General features: G+C 41.4%; 1 protein-coding gene across 1 annotated transcript in view; it reads right to left on the bottom strand.

The window, feature by feature from the left end:
• Positions 1–25,318, bottom strand: part of PREX1 (phosphatidylinositol-3,4,5-trisphosphate dependent Rac exchange factor 1) — a 230,121-nt gene that overhangs the window by 107,662 nt on the left and 97,141 nt on the right. The window contains exons 4-6 of the mRNA XM_036749156.1: positions 20,317–20,421; positions 17,092–17,193; positions 2,387–2,548 (exon numbers count right to left, since the gene is read on the bottom strand). Coding sequence (XP_036605051.1) covers positions 2,387–2,548; positions 17,092–17,193; positions 20,317–20,421 — 369 coding nt within the window. The remainder of the gene's footprint in view (positions 1–2,386; positions 2,549–17,091; positions 17,194–20,316; positions 20,422–25,318) is intronic.

Genomic DNA, 25,318 nt, shown 5'->3' with positions numbered 1-25,318 from the left:
TCCTTCCACTGGCCCCATCCACCCCACCCACCTTTATAAAATTCTGTGTACCATCTCCCCCAATTAGAGTGTAAACTCCTTGAGGGCAGGGCCAATCTTTATTTTATCTCCAGCCCAGCCCATTAACTCCTCCCACCTTTTCCTGCCTCCATATATTCTCATGGGTTATTCCTCTAAGTCTAAAACATATACTCCCCCTCCTGCTGCCTTTTGAAATCCTTCTCTTCCTTTCAGGTTTCGCTCAGGTCCCAGCTCCTCCACAATGCCCTCCCTGAGTCCTCTCACACAGCCAAGTAGTTGTTTTTCAGTTGTATCCAACGACATTTGGGGTTTTCTTGGCAAAGATACTGGGGGTGATCTGACATCTCCTTTTCCAGATTATTTTACAGATGAAGAAACTGAGGCAAACAGGGTTAAGTGACTTGCTCAGGGTCACCCAGCTAGGAAGTGTCTGAGGCCACATTTGAACTCAGGAAGATAAGACTTCCTGACTCCAGGCCCAGTGAGCCCGCCTAGCTGCAGAACATCTACTTTCCTCCAGTACTTCAGCTCTCTTCTTATCCTGAATCATCTGTATTTTGTGTGTGCTGCATATCTCCCATCTCTTTCCAGGTAGAGTCCCCAGTGAGGAACTGTCATTTTTAATCTCTGTTTCCCCAGGACCCAGCACAAGTCTCTTGTAAATGGTAAATACTTAACAAATCTGTTGATAGCAGATAATCTGATGCAATGAAAAGACTTCTAAAATAGAAATGAGGAGGTTCGAGCCAAATTCTTGTGCAATCTCAGACAAGTCCCTTCCTCTTTCTGGGTTCTGCCTCCTCCTCTGCATAATACAACAAGGGAAAGTTAGATTAGATCACCTCTCATCTCCCCTCTAGCTCAGAGGCTTGAATTCTAAGATTTCATGATAAACACTGAAGCAATGGGGTACAATGGAAAGATCATTTGATGCTGCAGTCTGGGGCCATGGGTTCAAGTCCTGCCTCTGATAATTACCTGCATGACCTTGGCCTCCTTCTCCCTGTGTCCTTGTAATGATGTAGGACTAAAAAGCCTAAGATCCCTTATGATCCTATATATTACTTTTTCCCTCAGAATCTGTTCCTGCCCCAAGACAAAGTTTTTTTCCAAACAGGCTAGAAGGAGAGGTTTATTTTCTTTGGCCATGACTTAGTAACAGTCAAGCAAACAGAGCCCAGGGGCTGGAAAGAGAGCTTGTGACATTCCTCATGTCCAGATGACTGCCACAGCTTCCTCATTCCTTGCCCTCAAATGGTTTTTGAAGCTGAAGCTGACTGAGAGGTGTCTGGTGAGACTCTGAAGCTACCCTGGCCTCCACATTACAGAGCTGGAAGAACTGGGCTGTTCCCTGGTCTCCAGCCACAGGCTGGAGCTCCAGCAATGCAGAGGCCTAAGGATAGTTCTGTGACCATAGGAGGACGCTGTGAGTTTCAGTGCTGAGCCAATGGACTTCTCTGCTAAGGACACTCTGATAAACCAAGCAGGTTGCAAGCCCTCCCTCCCAAGACATCCTTGAAGCTTGGGTACTTAAAAAAAAAAAACTTGCAAGGTTTGTGCTGGGTGGAAGTGGCATTAGAAACTGATTCATTCCCAGCTGTGACAAAGGACTTTGTGGAATAAGAGTTCTTTTGAGACAAAGAACAGAGACCCTGATTTTTTCTTGTTATGGTTATAGTTAATCTATAATGCATAGTACTGGCCCTCAAGAAGCTTGCAGGAAAGGGGAGAAAGTGGGGGATTCAATATGTAAATAGACCAGTTTAAGGAGGAAGTTAAGAGCACCAACAATTATGAGCAAGGAGTATATTATTTAAGCCTTGAAGGAAACTTGGGGTTTTAAGGAATAGAAATGAGGAAGTACATTCGTGACCTGGAACTGGTCAGCCTGGAAGGAGGCATGGAAGCAGAGACATAAACAGGCCCCCATGAAGAATGCATAAAGTTCTTCTCCTGGAGCTGGACTACAACAGACTTTAAATGGCAAACTGGTGAATTTTTACTTTTTCCTCAAGGCAATGGGAGCCAGTAAACATTATGAGCAGGAAAAATATTTTATTGGTCCAACTAACTCTTAAAAAGTCACATGAAGGTGAAAAAATACTGCCTGGAAAATTGGGGAAAAAATAAATTTTGATTTTTAAAAATTGCTTCCTTAACAGAATTGTTTGAGTGGAGGAAGTGTGCAAAATGTCAGGCTGGCAAGGGATTGACCTTAATTATTCTCGCCCCTAACCCCCACACCTGGACTGGATTTACTCATGAAGCAAAAGTAAGCTCCAAACTACCCCGGTCCTCAGAAGGCCCCCATCCCACCCAAGTTCCTGGGTCCTCTTCACCCCCCAAGGTGGGCTTGCCCCACTACCTCCCATCCTTCAATGTGAGACTGCAGCTGCTCCAGGGCCTCCAATTTCTCCATCTGCCTCTTGGTCTCATTGATATTGGTGCAGACAGTCTTCATGGCCTGCAAGGCGCTCTGGACAGCAGGATGGTCAGGGTGCTTTCCTGGAGTCCTCTTTGCCAGTTCCTGAGGCAGAGAAAAAGATTAACCAATTGACCGACAAAGCTTCCTCAAGTTCAACCCTCTGCAAGTTCCTATGGGAGAAGGACAGCAAAGTAAATTCCAGTCTTCATGGAGTCTCTAGTCCAATTGAGCAGATGACGAAAAACTAGGTGGAACTAGAAAGGGACCCCACAGGGAGCTGGAAGGGCATCCCATGGCATAACTTCCCTTTTCAGTCTGTGTGCTATGCTAGAAAGGTCCCTTACAGCCTCACATCCTCAGGTCCAAGGAGGATCCATGGAATGACTGGATAGAGCAGAGTATGGTGTGCTCACAAATGTTTGATAACTCTAATGGACAGAGGTGGCTCAGCACACCCCTGAACAACAGATGCACTCCACACATGAGCTAGTCACAAAGGAAACTAGGTCGGGGTGGGGAACCTGCAGCCTCGAGGCCACATGTGGCCCTCTAGGTCCTCAAGTGTGGCCCTTTGAATCCAAACTTCACAGAACAAATCCCCACCCCTGGTCTAGGTGAAAGAGCAAAGCACTACCCTAGAGACAGGCAGGTGAACCAGAAGACAGAACACTGCCTGAAAACAGGAAGAGTTCAAATCTGACCTCAGACACTTCTTAGTTGTGTAAAGTCATCAAACCTCTATTTTCCTCGATTTCCCCAACTGTAAAATGGGGTGAATAATAGCACCTTCCTCCCAAGGTTGTTGTGAGGATCAAATGGGATAATAATATTTGTAAAACACTTAGCACAACGCCTGGCACATAGTAGGCACTACACACACACACACACAGAGTAGCTGCTAATGTTGATGTTGTTACTACTACTACTGACGATGATGATGACAATGATGATGATGATGTCAGTCCAGGCTGTCAGACATGAAATGAGTTTTAAGCTAAAGGGGAGGTGCCGGGACAAGGGTAGAAGCCATTTCACTCCAATAATATTATCTGTCATTAAGCCCAACTAAGAGTTATGAGACCTTGGAGGTGTTCAGCTAAACAACCCTGCAAAAATCAGAAAGCTGAAGATGTCATCTGCCTTGGGAACACCTTTAAAACGTGAAGTTCCAAGGCCGAGACTGCTACCTTCATTTTTCTCTTTTTTTTCCAAAGCAATCAACCAATAAGCATCTACCACCACTCAGGAAATATCCAAGAAAAGGTAAATTATTCGTTGTCTAACATAGGTATATACATATATTTACTAGTCTCTTTGCATTAGACAATTTGAGATTTCATTGGAGCTGAAGTTTCTTTAGATTGGGAATTCTTAACCTGGAATGGTGCATGAATTCATTTCTTAAATATTTTTATAATTAGATTTTTAAAAAAAAAATCTTATGTATTTTATCTGATGCATTTAAAAGCATTATCCTGAAAAGGGATTCAGAGCTTTACCAAACTGCCAAAGGGGTCCATGAAAAAGAAACAGTTAAGATATTTAGACACTTCGGTTGATTCATCACAATGATCTATTGGTCTTATGATTCCCTCCATAAAAACAACTCCAAAATGTTTTGCTTTGGAAGACTCAGAAAATCCCTTTAATTCTGCCCAGCCTGAAGCTTTATGACCACATCTGAAGGCCACATTTTACTTCAATTTTGCTTTGAACATTTCCAATGGTCTTCAGCCGAAACCATAACAAATCCTGAGGAGACCCATTTAGTGAGTATAGAGAGTGTCTATAGACCTGTACTGGAGAAAACTGAGTCCCTGAAAGGACTCTTAGGATACACCAATGAACCAGGTAAAGGACAATGCAAGACTATAGAGAATCAAGTGCTGAACTGTAACATTAGATCGTAAGAATAAGAGAAGTTCATCAAAGAAGTAGTCAAGAGGGGCTGGAGAAGTGAGATGGTTTCCAGGCAACAATAAGGCTGATGGCAGCAAGGAAGTACGCTGCTACCTGGAATAAGGAGCCCAACACAGTCAATCTTGACTTTCAATAAATGAACAATACAGAATGTTGTTTTTATTTGAGGTAACCAATCAGGTTCTCCTTGGAGAGATAAGTAAAGAGAAGGAATTGGTGGAGGTGTATCAAGTATTCAAAGGCAACAAGAAAGAATTATTTCATTGGGTACATGATCATCTCAAACTACAGTGCTGATGAGGATCATTTGCAAAAATACTACCATGCAGCTCATGTAGGACATCTGTTAGCAAAGACGAAGAGGCAGAGAATTCCTATTTGATACAACCTTCCAAATTAAATTAACGTATGCTTTGATTAAATTAAAACAGCTCCAATCTGACCAACAAAATTAAGCTTTCAAGGCAGAAAAATGGGAAATGGATAAAAGGACAGATATCACCACAGATTATAGTCATTTCCTAAGGAAGTTAACCCAATGCAAATCACTCACCAAAATAAAGGAGATCCAAAAATAAGTCCAGATACCATATCAGCCAGCAATCATTTGAGTTCCTTGCCAAGAAGAGAAATATGACAGACAAGGGGCAACACTGCTTTAGAACTAAACTCATTTGTCAATGCTTACAGAGGAGGTTGGTAGGAGATTATGAGCAATGCTGACTCATTTAAAAAAAAGCAAAAAGTGAGTAAGGGAAATTGAGCAGGGGAGAAGAATTTTAAAGAAAGCTTGATGAGAAAGCCAAATAAGTCGGATCATCCCAAGAATGGAAAAAGGTGAAACTAAGTAGACAAAAAAAAAGATCTTTAAATATTATTTTACAACAAATTGTTTTTCCATTATTGGCAGTAAAGCCTTCCTATTTAAACTCTAATATCATGGCCCCGATGTGCTTATACAGAGAAGGAGGGCCAATGCAAATGCACACAGAACTGCAAATAAGCCAATGTAGCAGGATAATAGTGTAAACAGAAGTAAAATATAAGAAGACTAGAAATTGTAGTATGAAAGGGCTAGGTTATGAAGAGTTTTAATGGCTCAAAAGAGAGACTTTTATATCTGATGCTGAAGGTAACAGGGAGCTACCAGAGTTCACTGAACAGGAGGAAGTGACATGGTCAGACCTGATCTTTAGAAAATTCACCTTAACAGCTGAGGGGAGGATGGGTTGGACGGAAGATAGACCTTGAGGCAGGAAGACCAGTTAGAAGACTATTTCAATAATCTAAGCAAGAGGCCATAAAGGCCCGACTAGGGTTGTGACTGTTAAAGTAGAGAGAAAGGGACATATAATAAGATGCCAAGAGAAGAGGACCCAGGACATGGGAAGATTTGCATAAGCTAATGCAGAATGTAGTTGGCAGAACCAGGGAAAGAATGTATACTGTAAAAACTTTAAAGAGCAAACCCTAATCAACATAATGCTCAAACATTATTCCAAAGGACTGATGATGAAGAATACTACCCATCTCCTGACCAAGCTGATGTAAGTATACAGAATAAGACACATATTTTTGGAATATGACTCTACGGATATTTGTTTTGCTTTATGCTGCCTATGTTCGAAAGGTTTTTCTTTTTCTTTTTCAGTTGAGGGAGGAGACGGAGGAACAGAAAATAAATGCTTATTAATTGAAAAAAAAAATACAATTTAACTTTGAAAAATATATATAAGCTAAAGCCCTCTTTTGAGGGACACTCACAGTTAGTGGGTGTGACATGGTTGAAGAACCAGGAAAGGAGTCTGAGAAAGAGAGATACAATTAGGAAAAACAGGAGAGAACAGTATCACAAAACCCAGAGAAGAAAGAGTAAGGGGTGTTGGGGTGGAGGGCATAAGGTGTCAAATGCTGCAATCAAGTCAAGAAGACAAGATGGAGGACAGGGAAGTGAAATCGAATGTGGTCTCCAGAGATTTGCTCTTGATGGGTTGAAAACACAAACAACGGCTCAAGCATGGGAAGTGAGATCAGTATTTTAAGTGATCTAAAAAAAATTTTTTTTAAAAAAACTAAATCCAGGAACAAAATACTAGCCGTTGATACAAGTGTGATACCATTCTGCACCCCACCCGGTTCACAGAACAAATAACAGGAAGGGGCCTTAGCATATAGACTGTTGAAGCTGAGAGGGGCCTTGGGAGAGCATCTCCTGTAGGTTATTAATGTTGGAGATGAGAAAACTGAGGCCCAGAAAGAGGTGAGTTACCCAATTTCACCCAGGCAGAAAGTAGCAGAGCAGGAATTCAGCATCAGATCCTTTGATTCTGATTCCAATACCACTAAACTACACTACCTCCCTGCTCTTAGTCTAGCAGTCAATAGGCATTGGTGGGCACCTACTACACGCCACGCATTGTGCTAGGTACAGCAGACACCTCACAACCAGCACTATTAATTAGCCTGGCATAGAAGATGAGACTCTCCAGATCAAACCAGAGGATAACGGGAGCGGAATAATTCCTATTTCTATACTGTTTTCATTTTGACAAAGTACTACCCTTACAACAATGCTACGAAGGAAACTGGCTGAACCCCAGTTTCCTGATGAGATAACTGAAGCTCAGAGAGCTCAAGTGATTCATCTGGGGTCACCTAGCTAGTAAACACGAAAGCCAGAACTGGAACCCAGGTCTCTTGACTCCAAGATGCTCTACCACTAAGACCAGAATGGCACTGGGGAAACTCCAAAGTCTGATTCCAAACTACATATCCAGCCTCATCTCCCACTCTATAATATAGTGACAGGCAGGAGCACTAGACCAGAAGTCTTGAGTTTTAGTCTTGTTACCCACCTTGGGTAAAACCCTTCTATGATAATGGGCCCTACCAGTAATTGGCCATAAGTTCCCCCAAGAAATGGAATAACATAATAGGCTATTGCATGGAGGCCAAGTGGGAAGAGATTCAAAACTCTATTCTGCATCACACATTGAAGCATAAATAATAATTCACAGAAGGAAGCCACATTTTACTGAGAAGAAATCTGAGACTCAAGAGTACTTGGGAACCTCCACAGTCTGATCCCAACGTGACTCCCTAGCTTCAGTAAGCAAATGGACAACAAATTCAGCTCCAAGATCCTCTCTAGCTAGTAACAAGCTTCCTCAGAGTCTCACTTGGAACTCTGTCCCAGGTTCTGCCCTTACACAACTTATAGTCTAAATTGTGGAGACAGAATTCACAAAGAGAACAGTCAAGAATGAAACTGTATTTGAGTCTTCAGAGCTGCTGAGTTCAGCAAAGTGCTCACTAGAGTGGATCAGGGTAGCCTTCTTGGAAGAAGGAAAAGAGGATCTTGATCTGGGTCAAACACTGAGTAGTAGAAAAGGGCTGGATTTGGAGTTAAAGGACCTAGGTTCCAATTCTTGTTCTGTCAGTTACAAAATGTGTAACCTCACCCCTCAATGAACCTTTATCTGTAACTTGAGAGTTTTGTACTGCATCAAAAGCCCCTTCAAGCTCTGAATCTATGATCCTCTGGAAGAATGCATCTATCCTGGAGTCTAATGAATTTCTTTGCTTAAAGTTTCTACTCATGCTCACCTGAAAGGGAAGAACCTTATGAAGCGGCTGCAGTCAGACCCCCATAACTACTACACACAGATCGTGTACCAAGTGGTCAGTAGGTGGAGACAGAGAGCAAGAATTTCCAAACCCAGGTTAAACACTTGCCTGAGGATGGGGAAAGGAGGTAATCATAGATTCAGACCCTTAGAATCATTGAATCCAACTCCTTCCTTTTACAGAGGAGCAAATTGAAACTTAACATCTTTAACTGACTTGGCAGGGTGGTTAAGAAAGTGACAAAGTCAGAATTAAAACCCAAGACTAGACTCCAAACCCACCACCCCTTTCCACAATATCATCCTTTAAGGGAGAAGGTACATTCCTATAGCGCTTTTCAGTTATAAAGTGCTTTCCTCACAAGACTTCTGTGAGGTGGATAGTATATGTAATAGCCATTTTACAGATAATGAAACTGAGGTTCAGAGAAGTAAGGTGATGTGCCCAAAGAAACACAGTAAGAAGAAGACAAGGACCTGATTCCAGGTTTTCTGACTTCCAAGGCCAGTGTCCTTTCACTGAAGGTGACCCAAAGAGAAGTTGCTAGGGCAAACTATCCAGAATACTTTCAAGAGGAGATCTGTTCCCAATGTGGTTCTCTTCATACCAAACCAAAGCCACTCCCTCCTTCCCACCCGCATCCCTAATACCAAGGACAACTTGACCTTGTGGCACCCTCACTCTTGTAAGAGATCAAATCCACCGATTCTCATTCACCTCTAGCATGCCTGAGAAGCTGATAGGCATTAGTTTTAGAAAGGTTAGGCAATTTGTTCAAAGGTGCACAATATGTCTAAGCTGGAAATAGAACCAAAATGCCCCCAGACAGTCAAGTCTCCTCAAGTCCACCCATTTCCTGCTTCAGAATGCTATTTGAAAAGCAAATACATACAACTACAGAAATCCCACCACCCACATCCTGGCTAGGCTCCTGATGGAGCCAGACAAAAGATTTCTGAATGGAAGTAGAGTCCCTAATTTTAGAAAATAAACAGAAGGAAGTGGCCAACTGTTCTACAGCTCCAACTAGGGCAGAAAGAATGGAGAACTGGGCTCCAACAGTAGCAGGAAGGCTGTAAGTTAGCTATATTAAAGAACTGATAGTGGCATTCACTAGAATGTATTCCCAATGGAATCATAGAATATAGAATCTTAGAGCTGGTAAGAACCACAGAGATTATCTGATCTTAATCCATTTTACAGAGGCTGGAGAAAGGATGAGTGACTTGTCCTAAGACAGAGAGGCCTTCACTGGCAGAGCTGGGATCAAAAACGCAATCTCTTGATACCAAGATACACTGCTGTTTCAAACGGCCTCACTAGTTTCTGTGGTTTCAGAGGGCGGCTAAATATTAAGGTTTCTAAGAAGAGAGGATGTACCCTCACTGCAGAGGATGTTACACCAATTCATCTGGGCCTGTGAGCAAGATGGTTTATCTGTCCTCCAATAATATTTACAAAGAAAGTGCCCAGACCTGAACTTGGTCTTAGACACAATTCTCCAAAGATACATTCCCAGACCAAGAGGCATAGGTTTATAAGAAATTAAGATCAGGCCAGGCACCCCTAGTATACATACAATCAAGACCCTATTTCAGAAGCAAAACAAAATAAACTAAGGATTTTCCTGATGACTTTTTTCCTCTCCAAGACACCAACTAATGGAAGAAGATTAGGAAAAGGGACAGGGGAGAAAAAAGCTAAAGGAGAAAAGAAAGGAAGAGATGGAAAAGAAAAGCAATGAGGCAAGCACGAGAATTTCAGTGAAACCAAGCCCTACTCCCTATTAACTTTTTCCTGAGGGATGTAGAACAGACAAAGTTCAAGCCTCAAGGCTCTACCTTGTCCTATGGATCTCCCCATTTATCTCTGCTCCCCAGGGTGGGGATACCAGTAAGTCTACTGCCCTGTTCTCTAATTTGGCTATTACTACCATCATCATCAATAGTGTATAAGGAGTTTTTAAAATTTTAAACATATTCACATCTGACACTCATAACAACCCCGTGGGGCAAGTAATTAAAGTAGTATTAACCCCAGAAGAAACTAAATCTCAGGAAGGTTGTTACTTGGTTACTGGCCAGGATTTGAACAGCGGTTTCTCTTGACACCAAGCCCAGCCTTCTTTGCACTACATGACTCTTTCTGACCAATATTTCTTGTGGCTTTCCCTATCCCCCAGGTCTGTGAGTCTGTCCTATGTCTAAATCAGTGAGAATATGTTGATAAAGATGGGATAAGAAGATTTCCTCCCTACTACCCCACTCCAGCCAAAAAAAAAAAAAAAAAAGCCCAGGAACCATCCATTTCTGGGAGTAATGAGACAATGCCATACTTGAAATTTGCCAAAAAGCCAACTAAGAGATCCATGGTATGGCAGTTATAAGCGGATCATATGCAAATGATTTAATGGCTCTCTTTGGATATTTCATTATTCTGGATACAACAGGCAAAAATCCCAAGATTAGTCATTTCCATGAGCCAAGGAGAAACAGGATCATAGGTTTAGAGCCTGAGAAAATGTCCATTTCTCATCTCCGAGTTTAACTCACTTATAGTACCATAGAATTTAGAGCTAGAAGGGTACTTAAGAGATCACCTAGTCAAACAGTTCTCAAACTTTTTGATCTCGAGACCTCTTACAGTATTAAAAATTACTGAAGACCACCTCCCCCGCCCAAGAGTTTTTGTTTATGTGGACTATAGCTTTATTTACCATATTAGAAATTAAAGTCTTAGTATTACTATGAAAAGAGTTTTGACTTCACAGAGTCTCAGGGATCCCCAGGAGGATCTGGATCATAGCAAAGGATCTCATAAATCTGCATTCTAAGGCTTCCTTATAGCTCTAATATTCTATTATTTTTTTAGAGACAGGTAATGGTGCAGTGGACAGAGTTCTGGGCCTAGAGTCAGGAAGAACTGACTTCAAATGCAGCTTCTGACACTTATTACTGTATGACTCCGAAAGTCACTTAACCTCCCTTTGCCTCACCTGTAAAATGGGGATAATAGTAACACCTACCGTAATTACAAGGTTGTTGTGAGAATCAAATGAAATAATATTTGTAAAAGCACTTAGCGCAGAGGGGCTTAATAATGCTTATTCCCTTCCCTGACAACCATGCCCGTGTGTGTGTTAAGGTCCTATCCAAATACAACATTCTGTGTTATAAGGTCAATTTCCCTTGTAGTGCTAACATTCTATGACATACACCCTACAAAACTTCCTCCAGCCAGTGCCTTGTACAAAGGACGCTTTCAATATATTTTTGATTGATTTTAAAACCCTTAATCATCAAACTCAGAATCTCCCTCATACTTCACACTTCCACATAGCTGAGGAGATGAGCTTCTTCACACTCTTGCCTATTACCTGCTCACCACTGACAAACAGGAGGTGTGACCCAACCAACATTATACAATGGCAGGGGGCAGGATGTTTAAAAAAAAAAAAAATCCTCTCAACCCGGAGAGGCAAGATGGAGAGACAGATACTGTGGTTTGACAGGGGGAGGAAAGGAAAGGGGGAGAAGTGAGGGAGTGGTCAGGCCATCCTGGGGACAACAAAAATAAGGTTACAGAAGCCAAAGACTTCCTGTGCACCCTACTAAAGAACAAAAAGGAAGTCAAAGCTGACGGGCAGCAAAGAACATAGAACGGAAGGCTGGGTTAACGTCCAATGCGTAGAACGGACCCAAGCTGCCTCGAAGCTAGGGCCTGCAGTTCAGCTCAGCACCTCTCTCTGAACACCAGGGCCCTGAATGCAAAAGTCCCTAGAGAACCCATGAAACCCCATGAGGAGAAGGAGCTCACCACACATACACACACACACACACACACACACACACACACACACACACACACTCTAAAGTTCTATACCACACACTATATATTAAGCACTAAACTAAAAAAGTTGAACAGTGGGAATTCAAAGAGGACTTCTGCTCTAATACCCAAGGTCCTCAACCAGAAGGATGAAGATACAACCTTGACAAGAGGTGAAACACAGCAGCCAAGGGCAACACTTAACTTGGGTATAAATAAGTAAATAAATAAGTCAAGTAAGTAAATTAAACAGGGGAGAAAGATTTTGGAAGACTACGTATTGGGTAGCATCATGGAACAATAAAGTTCTGCAGAGAATCTGTAGAGAGACATAGTTAAGCCAGATAATCCTGAGACGGAACACATATGCTGGTGTCTTTACAGTCATCTGTTCTTATTCTTATCAGTGAGGTCAACGGACATTTAGAATGAACCAACATTATTCCCAATGTACTAAATGAGGACGTGACAATGGCAATTAACAAAAAAATCAAGAAGAATGGCTGGACCTAACTAATTACATACAAAAGGAACCTGTGTGGGAAGCAGCATAATTTCTAAAGAAAATAAGGGATCAATTTTTTAAATAGTTCAAAAAGAAGATTCCAAAAGAAAAGAAAAGACCACATAAGCATATAAGAAGCTTCAGATGCTATCAACTCCAAAGCACATCTGAGTGAGAATCCCTTCATAACAAACCCAACAATTGTTCATTCAGCTTTTGTTTCAAAACCTACAGTAAAGGAGATCATACTTCCCATCTAATCTGACTCATTTCACTCTTTGGATAGCTCTAATTTAAAAGAAGTTTGTTTTTGTTTTTTTTTACATCAAGCTTACATTTGCTTCCACAATATTTACCTACTACTTGAAGATCCAAGATGTACCCTTTGGACCCAAGCAAAACAAGCCTAATCTCTCTTCCCCATGGCAATCCTGCAAATACATGAAGTCAACTCTCACGTCACCCACTATCTTCTCCAAGCCAAATCTCTCCAATTCGTTTAACAGATCCTTTTATGGAAAGATCTTAACTATCCAATTCACCCTTTTCTGTATGTTTTCCAGATCATAAATGGCCTTCCTAAAATGTGGTACCCAGAACTGAATACAATATCCTAGATAAACAGGAAGAGTACAATTTTTAAGTGCATTGTCATCAACTTGGTCAGTCAGTTAGTTATTCTATCAACAGGCATTTAGCAAGCACCTGCCACTCCAGGCCCCATGCTTAGTGAGACCATCCTTCCCTCTTAATGAGTAACCCGCTATCACATTAGCTTTTCTGATTCAGACTTTCAAGATCTTTTTCAGATGAAAATGGCCAAGACACATACACTTTGTACTTTTGTACAAATAGCAATATTAACAAATTTAAGGCAGATGAAATGATAACTACATATATGCCTGCTTTCTCTTCACTATAAATTCTTTAGAATTTATCTCTTTGTCTCTGAACTCATCATGTTGGAAGGAAAACACAAGAATGAAATAAATAGGCTTTCATTTCCTAAACCAGGCCACATTTTCATAATTACACAGTTGATAAAGAGATACAGAAATTATAACATCCTACTGCATCTGTGATTGGTTGATTTTTAAAAAATTGACTCAGTAGAGGAAAATGAAGCCATAAATGCTTCCTTCAAATGAAGTATTTCCCACACAAAAAAATAACTTGAATCAATAACCAATATCGTGTAAGTCAATGTCATGGAGAACATGCTACACATATTTAAAATTTCAAATAAAAGGATTCCTCATGGATGGTGAGATTGTGAGATGGCGAGATAAACTCTTCTTTACCTAGGACATTAGGCTGAATTCACTGAGACCCATTCCCCCATTTGATAATGATTTATAAATGCCCATGTGCCTTCTATGTATTCAACACTGTACCAAAACATTATAATCTTTCAAGTAAATTCTAGATCATTCAAAAAAATCAGTTCAGAAGTCACATTGAAGAAATAAAGTGAGTGAAACATGCAGAGTATATAATTCAGTGAAATGGAAAGCCTAATCCATCAGCATGCATATTTTGGGTAGGGATTGCTAATGACCAAGGAGATGAATACAGAGTTCAGGACAAAGATGATACCAGGAAGGATTTAATCATATTTGGGAAACTGCATAGTGCATCCAATGATCTCAAGTTGTTCCCCAGAGCAAAACCCTATTTCTTTAACTCCAATATTCCAACAGTGTGTTATTTGGCTTCAAATCACAAAATACCACAGTCTCAGACGAATGTAAACTTCAGGTGATCCAAGAGCAATAGAAAGACTTGGGGAGGGAGTAAGCAAGCAAAAGCATATTACCAATGTAAGAGTAAGAAATAAATCTCGAGTGTAAAAAGTGGTGGAAAACACATCATAAACAAAATTACAACGGGCAAAACAGATGGGTCAGGCCAAGTATAGAGAGCACGGAAACACGTCAACAAGCATTTATTATATATGCCAGGCTCCATGGTAGGGAGTGGGAATATAAAGAAAGGTAAAAAACTGTCCCTACTCAGAGTCTAATGAGGCAACAACCCAAGTGTCACCCAGGTATAGATAATAAAACAAAGAGTTAGGCCTTTGGCTCATCTGACATTCTTGCTGAAAGATCTGAAGAAAGAACGGGACAAGAATCCCACAGGATGATGAAGGAAGGAAAGAAATAAGCCCTTATTGAGCATCTAGTACTCGCTAAGAACTTCACAAATCTTCTCTCATTTCACCGACAAGAACCGTGTGAGGTAGGTGCAACTATTATCCTCATTTTGCAGGTGAGGAAACCAAGGCTAAACTATTTGCCCAGGGTGACAATATAGCTACCTTTAAGCAGTTCTGTTGTATGTTCTAAAGCCCCATTCAGACAACAATAACAGAGTACTTTACATTTTATCTTTATGGTATCCCTAAGAGGTAGGTACTAATCAATCCTCATTTCACAAATGCGGAAACTGAGGCAGAAAGTGTTGAAATGATTTGTCTAGGGTCACCCAATTATTAAGCACCTGAGGATGGATCTGCATTTATTTCTTCCTGACTCCAAGTCTAGAATCCCAGTCACTGCAATGCCTAGCTGCCTCTCCAGCTTAGAGATGCCATATGGCTCTAACGCTCTGTGGCTGAAGGTCCCTTCCAGGCTGTTATTCGTTCTAGAGATCCTGCCATTCCAGACATTTGAAATGCTAAGTTTCCATTCATCTCTAAGACCATGTGTTCCAAGGTCTCTTCCAACTCTACTATTCTGTGTTCCTTGTTCTAAGGTCCCTGTCAACCCTGACACTCTATGCACTAAGGTCGCTTCCAGCTCTAACAGTCAATTAAATGACCTACCTAGGTTAGAGCTTCCTACCAGAGGAACAGACAAATAAACACCTAACCTGAGAAATTTTATTTGAAAAGTAGATGGGAGGCTTCAACAGAGTGAGAAACTACTAATCTCTTATTATAGAAACCCTGGATTATCCAGCCAAAATAGACCACACAGTCTATTCTTGGGCAATATTAAAGTGAAGACTTTCTGGCTTTTCCCCAGAAGGCTGTCATTCCTCCACTTTTTGCTTTGTCTGTTCCCTCTCAGCCACCCACTCTCCTCGACCTTGGCTGCCTGCCTTAGACAAGAAGGGCCAAGAACGAAGAAACTGAGGGGTAGGGCTGGAAGAGATCATCTCCCCTAGGCCCTGCTTCTCATTTTTTATATAAGGAAACTGAGGCACAATTGTACAGATAAATAAACTGAGACCCAGGGAAGAGAAATCACCCCAGCAATCCACTGGAAAGAAGTGGGGGGGGCCCCCCCCGGCGGGGCGGGGTAGTGAGGGAATCAGAATGCCACACCTACAAAAGCATTTCAAAATCATCTAATCCAACGTCCTCAATGTGCAAAGGAGGAAACTGAGACCCAGAGTAGGAAACTGACTTCCTCAAGGTCACACTGCTAGTGCACAAAGGGATAGGTCTCCTGACCTCCAGCTGCATCATCAACAGACTTTGGGCTTTGCTGATTCAAGCTGAAGGAATGGCCTTTGACCCACAATTGGAAAATGTTACAAAAAAGCCCAAGAATTTTAAAAAGATGAAATCCCCCACAGCGCCAACAGCTCTCTCATGCAACAGCTCTGCGTGTGACAGCCAGAAGCAGGGGCGCCCTGAACAGATCCATCCAGAGCGGAGAACACCGTGTCTCCCCAAGGTTCTCCCCGAAGTCCAGGGCATGATGCCTGGCCCTCTGGTCTTCAATAAACACAGCTGGAGGCTGAGAAATCAAGGAAGCAGCAACTGAGGGGAAGCTGGACACTATAAACATCGAGGAGGCGCTTTGTCAAGAATGCAAACCGACCCCAAGGCTTAATCGCTGCTTCCTGTGGGCTGTTTGCCCAACTTTCCTGCCAGGCAGTTCTCAGGCTCTCATAGTCACTCAGAATATGAGAATGGCAGGGCTGAAAGAACCCTAAGGCAACAGCTAGTCCAATTCCTACCGGAACAGGAATCGCCTGTGCATCATCAATCAGTGATTTATTAAGGAGCTACTAGGCGCCAGGAACACTACTAAGTGCTAGGGATACCCTGCCATCAAGTAGATTACATTCCCTTGAGGGAAACAACAGGGACATATAGAAGCAGGGCTGTGCTGCTAAATGTTTAACAACCAGCTCTATGAAAAAGAAAAATTTGCCCAAGACACACTTCTAAGTTTAATCTGCATTATTCACATTTTTTCATCACTTTCTAAAGTCTCAACAATCAACAAAACAATAATATATCAAGCTCTGATCAGCAGCATTTACAGATCGTCTCTTCCTAGCCAGTACAAGCTGGTTCCAGAATATCCCTGCATACAAGTGTATACCCAACATATCCAAGAAATTCTAGGCACAAGCAGCTAGAGGAATGAGGAAAGGCCTTATATGCAGCAGCATTTGAGTGGTTTTTAAGGAAAAACTAAGGATTCTAAGTAGAGGTGGGAAAGAAATTCATTCCAGGAATGGGGGAAGAGCCTAATGACCCTAGGTCAGCAAAACCCAATCCCCTTCCCCATGCACAGAGATGTTCATGGACAAACAGACAAGGAGAAGACACTGAATCTAAGAGATATTTATGACCTAACTGTTCTACAAGAACCAATTCCCACTGCCATGTTTACCACCCCCCATCCCCAACTCCTGTCTAGTCGACATCTCTCCAGTCTATCTGGCACCCCATGGTATTCCAGGACTACAAAAGGTACCAGGGCCTGGTAAGGCAAGGGAAGAGCAAAGATTTACACACTACCTTGAGAAGCAGAGGGTACTTGCAAATCCTCTGAATCGGGGTCAGCAGGTACCCCTCCAAAGGGATGTCTGTAGTCTTTCGGCCGCCTAAAAGCATACAACTCTGCAATCAAATAAAAAGACATCATGATTCTCACTCTGTCCTAAGATTCTAATATCCCTTTCCAGCTCTTACAATCTGTGTTTTGAAGCTCTTTCCTGCTCTAATACCACAGTAAGGTCTAAGATCCCTTCAAGAATCACAGATGTACAAATGGAAAGGACCTTTGAGGCTATCTAGTTCCAATCCCCTCATTTTTTAAATTTCTTTAAATAATCCTTTTATTTTAGATTTTCTGAATTCATGTAAAAGCAATTTTTAACATTCATTTTTTAATAATTTTTGATTTCCAAGGTCCCTTCTCCCTTTTCGAGAAGGCAAGCACTTTGATATGTGCAGTCATGCAAAACATATTGCCATATTAGCCATGCTGAAAAAAAGAACACAGACCAAAAACAAACAAATAAGAAAAATAAAGAAAATTTCAATAGTATGCTTTTTCATCTACATTCGGACTCCACCAGTTCTTTCTCTGGAGGCAGGTAGCATTTTCCATCATACATCCTTTGCAACTGTCTTGGATCATTGTTTTTCTGAGAAGAGCTAACTCATTCACAGTTGATCATCACACAATGTTGCTGTTAACTGTATACAATGTTCTCCTGGTTCTGCTCACTTCATTTTGTATCTGTTCATTTAAGTCTTCCCAGGTTTTTCTTAAACCATCCTGCCTGTCGTTTCTTATAGCACAATAGTTTTCTATAACTATCATAAAACACAACTTATTCAACCATTCCCTAATTGATGTGCATCCTTTCAATTCCTCGATCCCAATCAATTTCCAAATTTTTGCCACCACAAAAAGCACTCCTATAAATATTTTTGTACAAACAGGTCCCTTTTCTTTGATCTCTTTGGGATACAGACCTAGTAGTGGTACTGCTGGGTCATAGGGCATGCACAATTTTATACCCTTTTGGGCACAGTTCCAAATTGCTCCCCAAAAAACCAACCCCACAATTTTTATAGTAGAGGAAATCAAGGCCTAACAAGGTTAAATGCAGATAGCATCAAAAGTGGGATTTCAACCACTCCAATGCTCTTTCTATAGTAACCAGGACACAGTTCCAACACTGCATATTCTAAAGTCCCTTCCAGCTCAAATATTGTGTGTTCTAAGGTCCCTTCCAGTTCTGGCATTCTATTTTCTAAGAACCCATCCAGCACTGATACTTTACATTCTGCTATTAAGTCCCTACCAGATCTGATAGTCTAAAATTCTACAACAAAACAGGGACAACTACTTGTATTAGGTTCAATTACGTCACCCAATAAGGACCCTCTGATCCCGTCGGGTCCAGGGCACCCTGCCCTTGAGGTTACAGCAGCTGTGGAATGCTGGGGCAGACCCTGGCTGGACAGCAAGGGCTTTGTGCTGAAGGAACAACACTTGTTCCAAATGGCTCCTATGACGCCAGCTCAAAGCAGGGTTGCAAGGGGGAAGGAGAATCAGGGAGGATTTTACAGCAGCTGGGCAGAGAGGGGATCTTCCTAGCTTAAAGAAATTTAGGGAATCTTGCCCCAAAAGCCAGAGATGATCACCTTGCCTTTTGAGTTGTAATTCCATTTTATGCCATTAAAGCAATAATAATTCTGTAAGACTGAGAATCAGAAGGGACCATAAACATCATATAGTCTAACCATCTCATTTTTCAGGTAAGAAAACTAGAGAGTCAGCCAGGGTCACTCAAATATTAAATAGAAAAGCCAGGATTACAACCCACATTTTCCGATTTCAAATCCAGGGTTCTTTCAGTACATCAAGTTATGGGAAGAGGTAGGAGAGAAGCCAGGAGGCCCATGAAGACTCAACAGATGGCTTAGGCTTCAGTTCCCCCTTGAGGATGCACAATCTTCCCCAGCTCCCCTCTTTGCCCCCTTCAGATTTCTGCCCCAAGCTGCCATTTGGCAAATGGTAGTGAGGGCTGGCATGGAAGCCTCAAGGAGAAAGGCAAAGTAAAGAGAGCTGTGAGGCTAGCACTGTTCTCCTCCCACATGGACATGATCCCAACTAACATCCGGATTCCCAAGGGAAAGAAAAAGGGGACCAATAGTGCCTCAGAGAATCATGACCCTTGGCAGGAGGACACAAGAAAAACAGACCCCTAGCTGTCCCATGGGGCCCCCATTTCAAAGGGCTATTTCACCAAAGGAGCTCTTTCAGGCTGAAGTCAAACCAAACTCCACAATAAATGCTCCTTAAATCCTGAGCCATATGGACCTCACTCTATTTTTGTCTAAAATGGGCTAGGTGTCCATGCGTGGACTCCTCTAGAAGTGTGTGGCCTGAAGGGGTAACCTCCCCAAAATGAGCCAATTCAATGCTCAGGAATGATGGGTCATGAGGAAGGGGGGGAGTAAAACGCTACTGCCCCTCCCATTTCCTCCCCTGAAAAGAACCCAGAAATCCAGATTATTTTTTCAGGCCTCACTGTACTTCAGGGGACTTCTCTCCAAAGACATGGGAGGGGGAGAAGAAGAAAGGAAGATATTCAGAGAAACAAAAAACAACAAACAAATCTCAGAATTAGAAAGAATCTCAGATGTCCAAGCCCTATATGAGCAGGAAACCTGTCTACAACATCCTTATGTGATCAAGCAATTTCTGTTCTAATACTTCTAGTGATACGGAACTCACTGGCTCTCAAGGTTAGCCACTGTTGAACAGATCTAATTATTCAGATGCTCTTCCTAATATTAAATGAAATCTTCTACAAAATAATCTGAGTTCTGCCTTCTGGGGCCAAGCAGAACACATTTAATTACTCTGTCATGTGAAAGCCCTTCAAATATCTGAAGGGAGCTATCATCAGTGCAATCAATCATTTGATTAATCAAAAGCAATTATTCAGGGACCGGGGACACAAAGACAAAAATGAAAGTACTTGCTCTCTGGGAGCTTCCATTCCAGAGATTTAGATGTTCCTTCAACTTGACTTCTATAGCCTGGTACCTTGGAGATCTGCCTACTCTACCATATGGAGGCTATCCAATTCCATATTATCTGTGTTGCCTTTGGACAGCACACAAGCACAAGACAAGCCCCATCCTACCCAGGGTGCCCTGAGAGTGTCAAGGGAGCCCCATTAGTGTGAGGGAAAGGGAGCAAAGCACAAGTTTACATACCAAGAGAAAGGCTCGGATGGCAGGTATCTTGTTCAGTTCCATCAGGAGTCTCAAAGCCTTCTCATGATTGCTGCAATATTCCTCATACACACAGAATTTGTCCTTCTGTAAGAAAATATAGTATACTCAGTCATTTCACAATTGAGAAATGATCAAAGGGTATATGAACAGGCAGTTTTCAGAGGAAGAAATTAAAGATATCTGTGGGCATATGGAAAAATGCTCTAAATCACTACTGATTAGAGAAATGCAAATCAAAACAACTCTTAGGGTACAACATCTGTCCCACCAGATTGGCTAATATGACAAAACAGGAAAATCATAAATGCTGGAGAGGATGCAGGAAAATTGGAACATTGTTACATTGTTGGTGGAGTTGTGAACTGATCCAGCATGTGCATGCCCTTTGACCCAGCAATACCACTTCTAGGGTATATCCCAAAAAGATCACACAAGTGGTAAATGGACCAGGATGTACAAAAATATTTATAGCAGCTCTTTTTGTGGTGGCAAAGAATTAGAAATCAAGGGGATGCCCATCAATTGGGGAATGGCTAAACAAGTCGTGGTATATGAACGTAATTGAATACTATTGTGCTATAAGAAATGAGGAGCAGACAGACTGACTTCATTATAACCTGGAAAGACTTACATGAACTGATGCTGAGTGAGGAGAGTAGAACATTATATACGATTACAGATACATGTAATAGACTTGCCTCTTCTCATCAATACAAGGTTCAAAGATAGCTTCAAAAAACTCATGATGGAAAAAGTTATGCACGTCCAGAGAAAGAATTATGGAGTCTGAATGCAGATTGAGGCAAACTATTTGCTCTTTTTTTTCCTTCCTTTTTGGTTTTGTTTCTTCTTTCTCATGATTCATTCCATTGGTTATGATTCTTCTTGACTATTGTGTAAATAAGTTTAACGCGAAGGTATATGTAGAACCTATGTCAGATTACATGCCATCTTGGGGGGGAGGCGGAGAAGAGAGGAAGGGAGAGATAATTTGGAACTCTTTTTGAGTTTCTTGTGAAACTGAGGGTTCTAGGCTAAAAATGAAAAAAAAAATAAGAAAAAGAAAAGAAAATAGTACACTCCTGTCAGAAAACGGGAGGGTAATCTTTGGGGATGGCCACAGAGTCAAAAGGGATTATTCTGATTTGGGAAGATAAAAGGTTAGTGGGATCCAGAGATAGCAAGATCATCTAGTTCAAACTCTTCAATTTACAGAGGGGAAACTGAGGCCCAGATAGTGGCTGAGCAGAGATGATGACGACCTCTACTTCCATAGGCACCTAGTCATTCTTCTTCTTTTTCATCCCCCCCCCATTTGAAGGGAAGAACATCAAATCCCCATCACATAGTCATAAGAGCTTAAAGATCATCTGATAATGAGACTGGTATTATAAAAAATAGACCTATGAGTATGCTGGAGGGCAAATTCAAAAACCATCTGGTAAGAAGAGAAGATACAGAGTCTGGAGCTGGAAATCAGAAATCACCTATTCTAACCTCCTCATTTTATAAATGAGAAAGAACACCCAAAGGGAGGAAGAGCTTTTCATAGTGTTAGCCAGTGGCAAACACAGCACACGAACCCAAATCTTCTAATCTTTCTGGAGGCCTTAAGGAGCCCAAACACTTCAGCCTAGCAGCTTAAATGAGGATTGGCCAAACCAAGTCTAAAACGCAGCAGCTATACAAAACAGCTTAAAATTCTGAGACAAGACAGTTTTCTTTTTTCCATGTTTCCAATGACCTTTCTTTACGAATATTCATTATCGCTTATGAATAAACAGTGTGGAAAGAACTGGATTCAAATTCCAACTGACATTTACCAGCTGTGTGAGCCCAGATAAACCACATAACCTCTTTGAGCCTTCTAAAATGGCATGATGCTATTAACTGGGAAATAGCTAAACAAGTTATGCTATATGAATATGACAGAATACTATCGTGCTCTAAGAAATAATGGAGGGGTGGTTTCAGAAAAAACTGGAAAGACTTCTGTGAACTGATGCAAGTAAGGAAAACAAGGAGAACAATTTATACACAACAATACCGTAAAGGTAATCAACTTTAAAAGACTTAGGAGTGCTGATTAACACAATGACTAAACCACAACTCCAGAGGACTCACAATAAAACATGGCACCCATCTCCAGATAGAGAAGTAATGGACTCAAGAGTGCAGACAGAAGCATATTTTCTTCTCTTTCTTTTTTTGGACACAGCTAATGTGGGAATTTATTTTGCATGACTATACATATTTGTAATGTTTCTTTTTCTTCCTGCCTTCCCGATAGCTGGGAGGGTGTTGGGGAGGAAGAGAATTCAGAACTGAAAATAAAAGAGAATTGGGTTATTGAGGGGAAAAGTAAGCTGATTAGGAGAGGGGAGACAGTCTAGAAATGACTATGGTAAAAAAAAAAAAAACAAAAGGCACCAACAAAATTTATTTGTAAGAAGTCAAATAAATAGATCAATGGAGAGAGATAAGGATGGCACAGTATCTCATAGGACTGCTATGAATTGCTTGTAAAATTTAAAGAACTATAGGAACATGGGCTATCATCATGAAAAGCATTGCATCACACACACAATTTCTCTCTCTCTCTCTCTCTCTCTCTCTCTCTCTCAGAATTCAGAAACAAGAAATGAAATATTAAAGTTGTTAACATTTATAGATGTTTGAAATAGGTGCAAAGAAATGACAGCAACAACCAAAGGTGGAAAGATAATCATGTGCTGGGTCCAACAGGGCTGCCTCTTATACCAGGCTCTGACTAGGACCTATTCCTCTCTGTGCTATTTCTGTACCCAGAAAGTAGGGAATCAGCTTCAATCTTTCTCAGAGATTGGATGGGAAGTTCTCTTGTGCCCTGAATCTAGTGCTATGTGTAAAGATGGTTCCTACTCTGCTACGTATCACAAAAACTGAGAAAACTAATCAAGCCTCAAGCTTTTTGTTCCCATCAACTGGTCTGACAGATGGGGCCAGGGAGATGGCAGTGGGCTACCGCATATGAAGGTGGCATCTACTCTACCTGGTATCTGCCATTAGTCTCATAAAATAATTCCTCAACACTCAATAACCACCAAGCATCCAAGTAGAAGGGGGTTGCCTCAGATCCTGCTATGCTCTTCACCATTACTAGACTGGGACCTCCATCCCAGCTCCTCCAAACCCAGAAACTGTATTTGTAGTCCTCCTTACCCCTACATGTAACCACCACATGTCAAGATATTATTTATACTCTGTTCTAGTAAACAAGTGTGTAAAGTACCACCAATTCAGCCACCTATAAGTCAGACATGAGGCCCCTCACCACCATGATCCTGTATAGGGCCAGTGCCTCAGACACCAAGTCTCTCACCAACACCACACCTTGGACCCTCAGAGCCTGAGACTAGATCAGGCTAGATCTGGAGTCAAGTACAAGATCCTGGATGCATGTCATCCCCCACGTTCTAGGGCTGGGACAAAAAAACTGGCAGCAAGAATGAGTGTTTGGTCGCCCTCATTCCCTAATCATCAGGTATATTACTGACCCAGATATCCCACGCAATCTTTGCTTGCTCAACTCCTTTTTATTTCAAACTTAATACAAAATAAGAAAAGAAAAAAGAAACAAACTTAAATACTAAAACTAAAATAATAGGAAATAAGAAAAGAAAAAAAAAAGCACTGCCATGTGCACAGCAGAACATGAGAGGATTCAAAATAACAGCAATAAATTTCCATTTCAAGAAAGCCTATATAATAAATACTACACATTGTGTTGAGAGCTGTCCATCTTTTCTTTGCTTCCTTGCAAGTTCTCTTTTGTTCTCTGCTGTGCAGTTTTTACTTTGTTCTTTTTTCCCCCTTCTTCCTCCCTCTTCCCTCAGAAGACTACAATTAAACTCAGATATATTTATAGATACAGGTAGATATACACATATATATACATACATATTATATATACACACACATACACATGTGTATACACACACATACACACACACACACACACACACACACATTAATTCCTTTTTTTAATGCTTGGAGAAAGATCAGACTGATTCCACTATGGTGTCAATCTGATCTGATCCACTGTAGAACATCCCAAGACCTAATGCTGCCATCAACCAGAACCTTCATTTCTCCATATCATCCATCTTTGGGAGCCTGCCCAGTCATCAACTAACCTCTAGGTCAATCACCCTTCTTTAACCTAAATCTGACTACAAATCTAATCTCCTTTCGCCAGCATATTTTGACCAAGAGCCAAGACCAAGGAGTCAAATCAATCTGATCTCCCCTAACATGAGCACGGCCCATAGGGATGAAGAGGGAAGAAAGGAAGGACCTGGAGTTGGACCTGGGCAACCACACACAAGACTAGCCAAGGTACAAAGTGAGAAATAAGCCACCAGATATTGGAGATTGTGCATGTCTTCCAGCCACATCTAGATCTGCAACAGCAAGGCTTTGCCTAATGACCAGTGCTCTGTAGAGAAGAACCAGGAGGCTGAAGAAGTATAGGATAATGGACTATAATTTGGGAGATATCTGTGTGGCAAGAGAACAGAAAGGGAAAACAGGATGAGAGACTGACCTTGGGTCGGGATGCAGCAAACATGAAACCCAAATGCTAAAATAAGGTGATTTTCAGCTCTTAAAAATCTCACCAAGTTAGATCTATAAACAGACACCTATTATAGAATATATTTGATGACCCCAAGTGCCTCAAAATTTCCCCTCCCTGGCCTACCTGAATGCCTTAAATCCCCACCATTGGTCAGTCCTGAAAACCACTGAGAAAAAATTCAATTAAACACTGAGCTTTTATCAGCCATTAACACTTTAATACTGAATTGATTATCAAAGGAATAACTTAGTACAATAATGAAAACAAGATCTGGGTTCAAATCCTGGCTCTGCCACTCCCTTTAGACAAGTCCCTTAAACCATCCTTAGAATCAGGTAATCCGACTGCATGATGCAAAAGGGT

This window comes from Trichosurus vulpecula, chromosome 3 (assembly GCF_011100635.1).
Source record: "Trichosurus vulpecula isolate mTriVul1 chromosome 3, mTriVul1.pri, whole genome shotgun sequence".
NCBI lineage: Eukaryota > Metazoa > Chordata > Mammalia > Diprotodontia > Phalangeridae > Trichosurus > Trichosurus vulpecula.
The sequence above is the reverse complement of the archived record's forward strand: the minus strand, read 5'-3'. Positions and strand labels throughout refer to the sequence as shown.